The sequence below is a fragment of the Vigna umbellata genome, chromosome 8 (assembly GCF_029865625.1).
Source record: "Vigna umbellata cultivar VRB3 chromosome 8, Vumbellata_1.0, whole genome shotgun sequence".
Classification (NCBI taxonomy): Eukaryota; Viridiplantae; Streptophyta; class Magnoliopsida; order Fabales; family Fabaceae; genus Vigna; species Vigna umbellata.
This window is the reverse complement of record NC_142172.1, coordinates 12892261-12905734: the sequence shown is the minus strand read 5'-3', so window position 1 is coordinate 12905734 and position 13474 is coordinate 12892261. Positions and strand designations below refer to the sequence as shown.

The 13474-nt window shown below is 31.6% G+C and overlaps 1 protein-coding gene and 1 long non-coding RNA gene across 4 annotated transcripts; both read right to left on the bottom strand.

Annotated features, from left to right (window-relative positions):
• Positions 1–820: 820 nt before the first annotated feature.
• Positions 821–5564, bottom strand: LOC148194027 (uncharacterized). Of its 2 annotated transcripts, XR_015781322.1 has the most exons (4): positions 5373–5564; positions 4315–4637; positions 2992–3096; positions 821–1175 (listed from the first exon to the last, which is right to left on the bottom strand). It is a non-coding gene; the product is annotated as an uncharacterized LOC148194027 (long non-coding RNA). The 2 variants fall into 2 exon arrangements; XR_015781321.1 differs by having other exon boundaries at positions 4315–5564.
• An 830-nt stretch (positions 5565–6394) lies between these two features.
• On the bottom strand, positions 6395–9184 carry LOC124841811 (uncharacterized). Of its 2 annotated transcripts, none has more exons than XM_088097437.1 (5): positions 9012–9184; positions 8427–8559; positions 7891–8129; positions 7163–7334; positions 6395–6688 (listed from the first exon to the last, which is right to left on the bottom strand). In XM_088097437.1, the coding sequence occupies exons 1-5, from the start codon at positions 9125–9127 to the stop codon at positions 6506–6508; spliced, it is 843 nt and encodes a 280-aa protein (XP_087953563.1). In that variant the 5' UTR covers positions 9128–9184; the 3' UTR covers positions 6395–6505. The 2 variants fall into 2 exon arrangements, with proteins under 2 accessions (XP_087953563.1, XP_047174116.2); XM_047318160.2 differs by having other exon boundaries at positions 6395–6673; positions 9012–9176.
• Positions 9185–13474: the final 4290 nt, after the last annotated feature.

Here is a 13474-nt window from a genome sequence, read left to right as displayed (position 1 = left end):
ACAATTACTCAAACTTTCACCTAATATGATCAAATATTATTAACAGTTTAAAAAGTTAGAATATTACGTGGGATTATTGCTCTCATTATAGACCTCTAATTAAAGATCTGACCGATCAAAGTAAATAACATGTTTAGAACCTACTTTGAAAATTTCAGTTCAATCTAACCGTTAATAAAGTGGGATTTTAATTTTATCTAGATGACTCAAACAGAATTTTATATGGGGTTAAGTTTTCTAATAACCCGAAAATGATTTATCTAAATATAAACAACCAATGAAAAAATCTGAGTGATCAAAGTGAATCAATATGTCTTATGTCTTAGGAACTACATATTAAAATTTCACGTTAATCTCACGGTTAACTAAGTGGAAGTTGAAGTTTTATCGAGGTAAGTTAAGGATAACATTTAAGTGGTGTTCATATCTACTAAAAACTAGAAATTAATACCTTTAATTATAGACGTCCAATTAAGAATTTGAGAAGTAAGATAAATTGATATGTCTTATGAATAGGGGTGGGCAAACTGCACTATTTGCACTGCACTATAAATCTATTACAATTAACTATAAAATAGTTTTAAAAAACTGAACTGAACTAAAAAATAGTTCAAAAAACTGAACTAAACTATTTTTTAGTTCAGTTAACTACAAAACAGTTCAGTTAACTACAATGCACATTTTTCTTCTTCTTTCATAAGATAAGTTTTTCATTTTTTATTATTTAAGAGACACTGGAGAGAGTGGATCACTGACCCAATAGAACATATCCCAGATTTCAAGGCTGTACTCTAATTGGGCTGGTGCATTCTTCAGAAAGTTTGTGAAAAAATGATTTTTTACTTTTGGTAGATGAAAAAAGACTTTCAACATAATTTGACCAGAAAAAACAAATCAGATGTGGATGTGGTCCCAGGACACAAATACATCTGCAAAATCTTATTAGACATCAGATACTATATAGAATTTTAAGCAACTTCAGTAACAGCAACTTCAGTGACAGCAACTTCAGTGGCTTCAGATTTTCTTTTATCACCTGCTGCAGTGGCAAATCTTTTGAGCAATTCATTGTTCCATCTCTGCTTGTGCAAGCCACCAGAACCATGGATGGTGAAGGAAGATGAAGCAAACAACCTTCCTCGCAAATCTTTCAAAGCCAAACGTATTGGCCTCCTCTGTATTTGGAAAAGTAAAATAAATATTAAAAACCTCTTCTTTGCTTTATCATTTAAACTATGATCTGCCAGAAATTTAGATGTCCCTACCAAAATTGATGCTTACAAAACTCACTGTGCAAAAACTAATGATGTTCCTTATCTATGTATATTACAATTTACTTCATGTTTTCTATTAATTAGCAGTTCAATAAAAATTTCATTTCGATTCCCTTTTGTTTCTTCCTTTCGAGTTCAATAAAAATTTCATTTCGATTCCCTTTTGTTTCTTCCTTTCGATCTGTTGAGTGCAGTAGGAATTGCAGATAGAACAGGATCAAATCTCAACATAACATGACAATGGCAGAAAATTGTTTACTTAATTATCCATCAATAACACTAAGCTTAAATAAATCCTTAAACTTAATTACCTTTGTCCTTAAATCATACTTTAATTACAATCTTAACCTTTTAATGTAAGTCTAATACGTTTTATAATATAACTATACAAATTATTACAAACACAAGACCAAATCCATCTACTTTAACCTAAAATTAAGAATCCAACACAAGAATAAAAATTAGAAGATCAAACACTAATCTCTAGCAAATCTCATTTTGACCTGTTCATTCTTTTCTGCAATCTATCAATCAAAATTTTCCATGAAAAGATGGAACTCAACAATAAAATTTGGAGAGAAGATAAGCTGACCTTAGAGAAAGCTAAAATCATTTTATGCATTTAAACTTTTGTAAGAATCTGGCATCTAAATTTCCTGAAAAGTTTATGAAAGAAGTTTGCTTTATCAACTTGACTCAGGCCAGAAATCAAATTGAAATGAAATTCCTACTGCAAATACTAACCCTCCATATATATACTCCATATTATGATTTAAAATAAATCATAATATTCCTGAAAAATTATCACAATATCTTATAACAATATGGCCATGAAAATGTAGCATACCGACACTAATAGCAAATCTCTATTGTTTATCGTACGTGTGAAATGGAATATAGAATATGTTTGTTATTCTAACCTGAGGATGCCTAAATAGGGGCTAACTGTTATGAATAAGAAAGCGCCAAAATAGTAAGGAGAAGTTGACAGAATAATTAAAAAGTAGAATAGCATATTATTATATGATTGATGAGAGAGTAGTAGTAGTAGCAGTAATAAAGAAATGGAAAATGAAGGTGGTGAGAAATTTCAAAGAGGAGAAAATGGTCAAAGAAAGTAAGGAAGAGAAAGTGTGACAGCGAGAAAGCTCGTTTTTCAGAAGCAGTGATAATAGTAATGGTATTAGTATAGATATGAAAACAAATCGCATCTCGAAGAGTCATACAAGTTAGACCTCCACACCCACATGAAAAATAAATGTTTCATGATTTCCTATATGTTTTATTCTTTTTGTTTGTTTTCTATGAGGCCTTGGAAAGAGAAGTGCTATTCCAAACATTCCCCTGTCAATTTCTACGCCAAACATTACTTTAAGAGCTATACAAAGAAAACAAGATCTTTAGAGTTGACCAACATGGAGAAAGACACTTTATGAGAGGGTTAAGAGTGACAAGCTGGAACACGATTATTCTGCTTAAATAGCCATAGCCTTATGGAGTCCTCTACAAACCAAAAGACCTTTAAATCAACTTGGTTGGGATTCAAGGTAAACTCGTTAAATTGTGGAACAGATATTTCATTCATGGATTTAAGATATAATCAAGAACTCTACGTCACACTAAAAGACAGGCACAATGAACATTCAGCATGCAAAATGTTGACACTTAAGATTATAATAATGACAGGAAATTGAATATAATCACGGCCTGAGTTTACCTCTATGAAAGGGCGTATAAACCAGGGAGTTGATGAACTGTAACGCAGAAAAGTGCTTCCAACAAAAACTCCACCACTTCTTAGTATTAGGGTGATTTCAGCAACCTATAGAAAGTTTACAGTGTTATCGTAAAAATTAAAATGTTTAAGTAGTGTTAAACAAATATTTGGAAACGCAAATATATGGATAGAATAAAAGTCAACACTACAAAAAATGTGCAATCCAATAAGGAAATGAGCGGTTCATGATTATTTAGTTTAAAATTAGGGTAAATGTAAACATAAAAATTTAGGATAAAATTTAGGCTAAGTTATTTTAAGTAGTGCAGACAACTGCAGCATTGGTATTTTGAGGCTGCTGCAGGAACTAATTTTCCATGTTTCTTCTCTTCACATCCAGTACAAGTAATAGAAGATTGTCAGAGTGTTTGATTCAGCTTATTTTGAAAAAGATAATAATTTATTTTTGCTAGCGAAGAAAGCCTAAGAAAAATAAGCTACTGTTCTCCAAAATAGTTTTCAACCAGTGTGCACTTGAACAATTATCATGTATGTGTTTATACATCTTATGCACATTACAGGCACATATATTGTTGACCAATAAAATCAGAAAGAAAATAACTACCATTAATCCATCTGTGCTCCAATACAAAAATTAGATTCAATTATTCATTCAGGAAAATTTTATAAAGTGGAAATCTATGTCAGCTTTGTCTGATATCTGTCAGGTTCCTCTTTATAATCTCTTTCTATATCTCTGGAGGAAAGAGTCCAGCTTTATGATGCAATACTTCAGTTATTTTATGACATTGAAGCAATAACTGTTCTGTTTAGCAAACATTCACTCCAATCTGCAGTTCGAGAGGATTCTTCTGCTTGCCTCAACCAAACTTCTTAGGAACACGATTATAATGAAGGAATCGTTATGTGATGACTGAGATGATTTGGTAGCAAACAACCACATGTAATATCCAAAAAAGGGTCTCACATAACTAGTTGAAAATTCAAAGAACTCAACTATTTTCCTTAGGGTTAAGAGACACAATCCATAAAGTAAGAAGTACCACCATTATATTGCACCATAAACACCTTAAATTCATCAATCAAGCAGAAAAATAAGCACAAAGAATGAAAAGGGACAATAAAAATGGCGAAAAGAAGAAACACCACAACATTAAAATTTCATAAATCATAGGTTTAAGGAAAATACAGAGTAAGGCGGCAGCACATAGAGGCAGAGACAGCACAGACAGGTAGAAACAACACGGAGAGGCAGAGGCAAAGAGTGACAAGCTGGAACACAATAATCGAATCACTACTTACCTCGACGGTCGGTATGGCAGTGAACAAGACAGGCCCCTCGATAGTCGATACAGCAACAACGACAAGGGTCAGAGCAGGGTCACCGTTGAAACTCTCCTTTGTCGACAGAGTCACGGTGGCAGCGGTCGCGCGTCACGGTAGGGCTAGGGCAGAGTCACCGTGGGTTTTCGTTGAAGCTCTCTTTCGACGACAACGGTGGGCAGCGATTGGGTCACGGTAGGATTTGCGACGGGCCTTCAACGGCGACGGACCTTCAACGGCGACGGGCCTTCAACGGCGACGAGCCTGCGAACCTTCCACGGGAGCCTTCAACCATAGAAATACTGAGAAAAGAATGTAATTAGATAGGAGAAATTTTTGATTACAAACCTAAACCATAGTACAGTACAGTTAACTGTATTAAAAATAAAATAAGTTAACTATATTTAAACTGAATTGTTAAACAGTTAACTAGATTTTAATAAAAATAGTTTAAGTTTTTTTTAAGTATAAAAGAGTACAGATAACTATAGTTTATAGTTTTTAAATAAACTGTGCCCAGCCCTACTTATGAACCATATATTCAAATTTTAGGTTGATCTAATGGTAAAAAAAATGGAAAGTAAAGTTTTTAATGAAGTAACTTAAGGACAAAATTACAATATTGATCATGTTACTCAAAATGAGAAATTTATTCCTCCAAATACACACATACAATTAAAAATCAGAACGGTCAAAAGGAAGTAAAATCTTTCAGGAATCATGTATAAAAATTTGAGCTTAAGCTAACGATCAACCAAATAAGGATTGAGATTTTGTTGAAATCACTTATAGACAGAAATTTAGTTGTACCAATTTATTCAAGATTGCGAAATTCATTTCTTTAATTACAAACCTTAAATTAAGATTTCAAATGATGAAAGTGGAGTAATATATCTTATGAATTATATATTAAAATTTAAACTTAATCTAACAATAGAAATAAAAATGAAAGTGTTACTGTGGTAATTCCAAATGGAAAAACAAGGAAAAAATAGTAAAAAAAAAACAAAATTCATATAAGGGGATAAATAGCTCACATTTCTAATCTAAACATGATCGTATCTCATATATTAAAAATCATAAGCTTAAATATACATTTATCATGCATAAAGAAAAAAGTTAGCTTCTCTTTTTTTTTTTCAGAATTTTTTTCTCAGTGGAAGACTTTCCCCTGTAGCCTTCCTAAAACTTTCCTTAACTAAAACTAAAGTTTTCTTTCTTCCCTTCGTTCCTTCCTTGGTTTCTGCATATCATCCATTGGCTATTTATAGGCCATAAAAATTCCCCCTTTTCTTTTAATTAATTATTTATAATAATAATAATAATTATTATTATTATTATTATTTTAATGTATGATTGATCACCGAAAGGTGATTTGGCTGGACTATCTCCTTCGATCACCACACCGAAAGTCATTTGTCCATTTGCTTTTGTTTATTTATTTTAATATATATAAAATACATTTTGTAGAAAAAGTAGTACTTAAGGTGAATACATGATATATGGCATACAGCTTAATTTAAAGACTAAATTGAGATGCATACCATTTGCTATTGAATGAACCAATATTTTCTTTAATTAATTAAGTATAAAAGTATTTATAACTTTAAATATTTTTAATTAAAATTTTATGAAAAAATCTTCAATTGAATGTTCAAAATATTTTTTATTTTTATCTACCTGTCTTATAACTTAATATCACCGTCAACAAAATGATATAACTATTACCTTAGTCTTTTTGTTTCCAATTTTTCGTGGAACTCATTCTCAAATTTCCAAGGAACGAGTTCATCTAGTTAAAAAAGATTAAAAATGAAAGTAGATGGTCAAGCCATTTCGTTGATGACAAAAATTAAACAGAATACTTAGATAAAACTAAAAATGTTAAGAACTCAATAAAATAATTTTTTCAATAAATAATTAATTAAAAATATCCAAATTTATAAATACTTAAAATTTATGATTTAAGTCATTTTTGTATCGCTATTAGGCCATACAATGCATAAGAATTTGACCAATATAAAATGTTCTTGACTCGCAATAAGAAAGCTAATTTGGATTGAGAAAATTGGGGTGCATGATTTTTTATCAATGTACTGAATACAGTAAAATAATATTTTCATCAACGTACACAAATCTTTTTACATGGATTTACATTAACATCTATCCTCTAAGCTTTCTGTAAAGTTGAAATAAGTTGTTCTATTCCTAGTTGAACAAAGTCTACATTTGGAAGATGAAGACCTTCAGTATATTCATCTTCAGCAAAGTCTACTTTCTTCAGTGTTCTTTTGTAACTCGTAGCAGCTGATATTGGGTGAACTCTCGCAATTGAAACCTGTAAAACAAGAAACTAAGTTAAAAAGTAGATGCATTAATTCATAATGGTTACAGAAAGACCTTTTTGTGCTATATTTTGTACTAAATTCTGTATTATTATTCAGCACTTAAACAACTCAATTTGACCATAATGGGTATCTTCGGAGTAGAAATCTAAAATATCATTCTAGAACTAAATGATCCATCCTTTACACATACCATGTTAGGTCCTCTTAAAATTTAAGAAAACACCAGATTTTAACAATATGAATGCAAAAGGAATGAGCTCATTTTGCAGAATTTTTTTTTTGGAAGTTTGTATTGAAGAAAAGGGCATTGCAATACATTTATCATTTTGTCAAGATCCTTGAACACCCTTATTCCCTTCATTTCTTTAGCATCATATAGTTAAAATTTGGTATTCTTAAGTCTTTTGTGCAGTAAAGGTTCAACCGAGGATTTCTAGTCATTATAGTCAAAGTGTGTTTGAAGTTGCTGAGGAACTTACACAATGTCTGTCACCAAGTTCAAACAGCCAAAATCTCCACTGTGTCATAACCTTCCCATTCACTTTAGCTGATATATCAGTCCATCTTGTGTGAGAAAACTCCACTTTATTCAACCCTTCAGTCAGTCCACTTCCTATAGCTTTAACATATGCTTCTTTTAGGCTCCAATACCTGCAAAGTGAATACACGTTTGACTTTCAACTTGGCCTGTCTTCAGTTCAAAGAACATGTTACATTGCAAAGCATTCTACTAGTTTGACACAAAAATACATTATCAGATCTGATACTATCACATTGATATATAAATGAAACAATTTCAGAGACCATATTATGCTCCGTGTTATACAGAAACACAATCTTCAGATCCTTTCTTTGCCAAATTGTGCTATAATGATAATAATAAATTGTACAGGAGCATAAAGTCACAGGTTAAAGTTGTTGGACATTTTTGAGATGTCGTTTTTTGAGATGCCTTCACTTAAAGAGTGCAGTGACAGTCTTAAAAGTTTCTAGCAAGCAATTTGTTATTCATACATTTGATGGTTTTGTCCTGAAAATGACATTTCAGTCGGAGAGGAAGGTGTTTATAATAAACTTTTAAGTGATTTATAACTCTTAGACGTACCAGAACAATAATAAATTGAAATTACTAGAAACTTTTCCAATTGAACTACTCCTAGACTGTTGACAAAAATGGACAGGTAAAGTATAATGTAACATATCATACCTGTAAAATTCAATTAATACATCATCAGAAGTGCCAGCCGTGACTATGTTATCCCATTCCAAACATGAAAAGTATGATGAGAAGAGTTGAATGAATTCTGTAATTGTTTCTCCCCGTGGAACATCATAGGAGACAATGTCTACCCCCACAAGACATACAGGTTCAGATGCTATGGCCACATAGTCACCATGATGTGATACATTGAAATTAAAATTTGGGAATCTAAGACCATCATAATCCTGAAAGGAAAGAAGATATAAACAAATAAATAAGCTATCACAATAATAAGATAACATGAATACATGATTTGGGAAACAAAATTGAGTTTCTTATTCAACACACACACACACACACGAGCACACATATAACAAACATTGCTTGCAACTAAACCACTCTATGCATAACAAGATCCTACAATTTTGGGATTTTATTATATTGCTACAACAAACCCTTAAAGTGATTAGTATCATTTTACTTTGGCCTAGGTCCATAACAAATCAATAGTCATCTTTGATTGTTCTAGGAAATGCTCATACCAAATAGGGTTTGCCTTCCAAAGTTCGTTTTATGACAATGTCAGGAAATGGGATTTGTAACACATCATGAACAAGAACGTACTGAAGCATGCGGCTGACAAGTGCACGTTTCCTGTCTTCCAATTTAACAAACCTACCAATACACAACAACTAGATCACTCAATGGATTCATCAAAAACCTTTTGTACAAGTTTCTGAACTAAACAAAAAGCTACCTAAAAAGTCAAAATCACTTGATTTTACTTCAAGTGAGTGCCAAAATTTCATCCTTGTATACAGCAAAAAGAAAAAAAAACGATTTTTTTCATTCAATTTAGGGGACCCTTCTGGATAAACTTGAAAATAAGATTGAAAGTGAAACAAAGAAGGAAACACAAATCTTTAATTTTTCAATTTTCATCACTAAATCTCAATTCCCAAACTTGGTCTATATAGCAGAAACAAGCCTTAATAGCTAGAGCTGATACAAAAGCATTGCACATATGACAAAAAGTGTTTATGACGGTTTAATTAACTAAATGTTGAAATTTAAAACAGAGTGTTGGAAATTACAGTGATTTAGACAGAATCAGAGAGAGAGAGAACCTGGTAACAGAGGAGTGTTCGTGGGACGGAAGGAGGGAGAGAGCGAAGGAGAAGTCAGAGGGCTGTGGATCCCACTTTGATAATTTCACAACCCATCTCTTCACCGCTTCTTCCATTCTTAACCAACACTCAACAACACATACCACTACATATTATGAGTTGCTAATCCTAAGTTTATGGTTTTTATTAAATCCTTTGATGTCTTTGATGTTATTATTAACATCAGTGTGCAATGGTTTAAATAATTTACACTGGGATGCAATTTTTGTAGGTGTATTATCTTTTTATTTCACCCTTTATTAAACTATTATGATCTTGTAATTGGAACTACTTAGTTAATGTAAATTAAAATAGTTAAATAATTACACAAGTATATAACCCTTATTGAAAATGCGATCCTGTTAATAATTGGATTCATAAAGAAGTATTTAGGATTTGAATTTGAAAGCAATTTTTTGAATTATACGTTCTACTTAATCACGACACAAAACATAAATTCAAGCTCATATTTTTGTCTAGTTAATTAAGTTATAAAAGTTAGTTAAATTTGTTCACTTTTTATTCATCAAATCAAATGTTAATGTGATGTAATTTATTTTTACATTTCATTTAACACAACACAATATAAAAATTAAATAGTCATAAAAAAAGTAATCTTTTATATTTTATTTAAGAAAAAAAATCAAAGAAATGTAAAAAATTTATGTTTTAAAGTATCATTTTTCAAATCAGAATCATTGATTCTCACAATAATATTATAACCCTTCCACCGTTTTTATTGTCATTGCTCCTCCTTCTAAGTCCAAAAAGAAGAAAGGAGATAAAATATGTTCATGGCTACCTTGAAGAAAGAAGAATAAGATGAACAACTAAAGCTAGCAATTATGCTAAACTTACAAGATTCCACCATGAAGAATAATTCTCAAGAACTAGACCATGTTTCAAAGGGAAATAAAGAAGTCTCGACAAAGTTTAGTTTCTAAAAAGCTAACTCTCACGAGGACTTATTTATAATGTTTTCACTTACTAATCAAGATAAGTAACTATTCAATCCCATACTAATTACAATATTTAACCATCTTTTTTTTTTTCTTTTGCTATAACATGGAAGATCTTCCTTTTTCCTATTTTCCCTGTCAATATTTCTAATAAGATCATTCCACAATTCTCATAATGCAAAATAGATATCCAATAATACAAAGTCACATCTATGTTATGAGTAAGATTAACATTTAACATTATAGCCCCGATGCCTTATCATAATTTAGAAATATTTGTTCTATAACTGAATGATGCTAATTGATAATGAAATAGAAAGAAAACATAAAGTAACCTATTCATTTCTAGACACAAACCTATATGACCATCAGATAGCAGGATTCAACCTCATTAACACGATATGCAGCTTTAAAGGAAACACAAATCAAACAAGCTATGAATTCATGATCTTCAAAGTTCTAATATCACAACTAATATTTTTGCAAGGTCTTCTACTCAAAATATATCTTGGGACAAGAGAGATGTTAATTATACAACCCTACATCTCTTATTTCCTTTCTCTATGAAAGCATAACAAAGACCATTGCTTTAACTGATTCCTTTCCCCTCTTATTATTTACCGATTCCTTCTTTCTATGTCGGGTTGAGCTAACCTGTTCTGATCTCATTGAGCTTGATGTTGAGAAGAGTGGTCTCGACTTCCATGCAAATCTCGTCAAGTTGGCGAGCTGTAATCTCGGTTCCCACGTGAACCTTGCCAAGTTGGCAGGCTATGGTCTCGACTCCCATGCAAACCTCGTCGAGATGGTGGACTGTGTCTCGTTTGGGAATTGCAGGGGCCTTCTTCACAAGGGTCAAGCCAAGATGGAAGAGATGACATATGATTGTCTAGTCTAGTCAGCCTCTACTAAAGTCTCTAGAACTCGTGTAAGTAGGCTTGTTGTTGGCACATAAGACCTCAAGCTTGGTATCGTATTGTCTACATTATTCATTATGTTTTTGTATGAGCATTTGCACTTGCTGGTGGAGATTCGCCACCTGGTTGACTTCTATCTTTTGGGAGATTTGGGCGAACTTTGGGTGGTGACCATAGGAAGGTTTGAGAAACATTTTAACATGGCCCCACAATGGACACCAAATGATTTTACCGGGATCTGAATGTGAATCTACATACAAACGACAAGATTCTAATGGTGGCTTGAATGATCTTAATGACCATAATGAAATTCCTTACTACTCAGAGGGAGGAGATCTACCTGCAAAAGACTCTCCGACGCTCAAGTCACTCAGAGGGATTGGATCTTTTATCAATAGTAGTAAGTATGAGTGATTATTAAGTGAGTATTCCATGCAAAATACTAGTTATATTTATATGATCAACATAGACCATGAACCTATGTTATCATTAGAATAATACTTACCTCAAGTATATAATAAGAGAGTAATTAATAATATCTTATCATAAATAATAACTATAATACTAAATTGCCGAGATTAGTTATGATATGTGAATATTTGCCAATAGAAATAGGCTTAGACTATTATAGAATGAAGAGGTGTAATGGACCTTGTTAGACTATATTGTTTAGTGTATATATATATATTGGGTCATATAGTATGTGATGCACTCTCTCTTGTTGGATGAGGATGGGAGCCCCTTTTGTTTTTGCTCGTGAGAGAGAAAAAGATAAGTTGTATTGTATGTCATATTTAGATTAAGAAAAAAAGAAGAGAATGATTATTGAGGTATGACAATCATGTTCAGCACCGGTTTTCTAATTAAGTGGAAATGAATGTAAGGTAAAGATTAAGTTGAGAGGTAAGAAAAAATATAATAACAAAAATAAAATACTATAGTGTCCCAAACCAGATTTGATAATTTGTAGGTTTTGATATGCTATCCATTATCAAGGTTACATACAAAATATTTTATATTTTAATTTTATAATAAAATTATACTTGTTGAGTAATCCAATTATCTTACCAAGTATCACAGTACACCATATTCATGTACACTAAATAAATTCAAATAAAAACTTCAACTATCAATCATGACTTATAGGAATAGCTTCACCATCACTTGCAGACTCATTTATTTGTATCATTATAGTAACAATTGCAAGAGAGAAACACAAACAAACACACTAACAAGAATGGTAAGTTAATAATAATTTCAAACATATTTATATTATAACATATAATATTGGAATCCTTAATACTTACAACCAACACAAGCAATGTATCTATAAAGCAACTAGGTATTAGACATGATATAAGATTTTAGACTCAATATATGAATTTATGCATTAATTTGGATACTAGAAGTCTTACACCTATTATGAAACAGTGAAACAAAGTACCAAGACCAACCATACGAAACTGCATGGTCTCAACCCAAGTTTGACAAGGGTAAGTTAATTTATGGCTTCACCAAAAATGGGATCCTACTCTAGATCCCGTCATAAGAACCTCCTTCAACTCTCACCACCTAGACTACAAAAATCTATGTGAATCTGTAAGTCTAGTAGAGTTTATGACGACTTATGACCAACACGCATCCCTAGTCTATGCATACCACTAACTAACAATGGATTTGCATTTCTCCCTTAGAAGAAGAAACCCCATACAACATATAATTCAATCATTCCATTTTCTCATTCCATTGATTCACTTTCATACTCACATTATCACGTAACTTTCTCATAGAACACCATTTCTTAGTAAGTTCCTTACCATCCACGTCTAAATTCACCAATAAAAACTGATAGACTTGCTCAACGAGAACAATTACCCACTCGCTCAATGACTGAAGGTCTCGCTTAGTGAGCTAAGTACTAAAAAAAATTTAGATTTATTCGGCCAACAATGTTAGACTCACCTAGTGAAGCCTCATCCCTTAACTCTTGGTCGAGGTGTCACTATAATTTATTTTTATAGATCTTTCATGAAAATTTATTGGAAAAAATATTAATAAGACTTAATCTAACATATTTTTAAAAAATTTATAAATATTATTTTTAATACTGTGTTTAACTTTTTAATCTTTTTTATTTATCTTTTAAGTCTTAAGTAACTCATAACTAATGAAATACAAATTATGAAAAACTTCATTATAAAAGTATATTATTTTTCTGATTTTGTAAATTTTGATAAATTTTAGTTAATAAATTATTTGCACTGATCATGTGACATTTAGCAGACAACATGGGAAAGATGACTACGAGAGAAATGTATTTAGGAAGACATGTGTAGTTTTCAGGAGTGGATCACCACAAGAAATCTAATAATTGGTATAAAAAATGGAAAGAATTCTGGCAGAGTATTGGTGTTGGCACAAATCCTATATTAAAAGAGTAAATAATTAATTCGGATGTGAAATATTCCTTTGTTCATTAATGTATTTGGTTGGTCGACATAATTATGTGGTACATTATTTAACAATTTTGAGGAATTAAATTTCATTA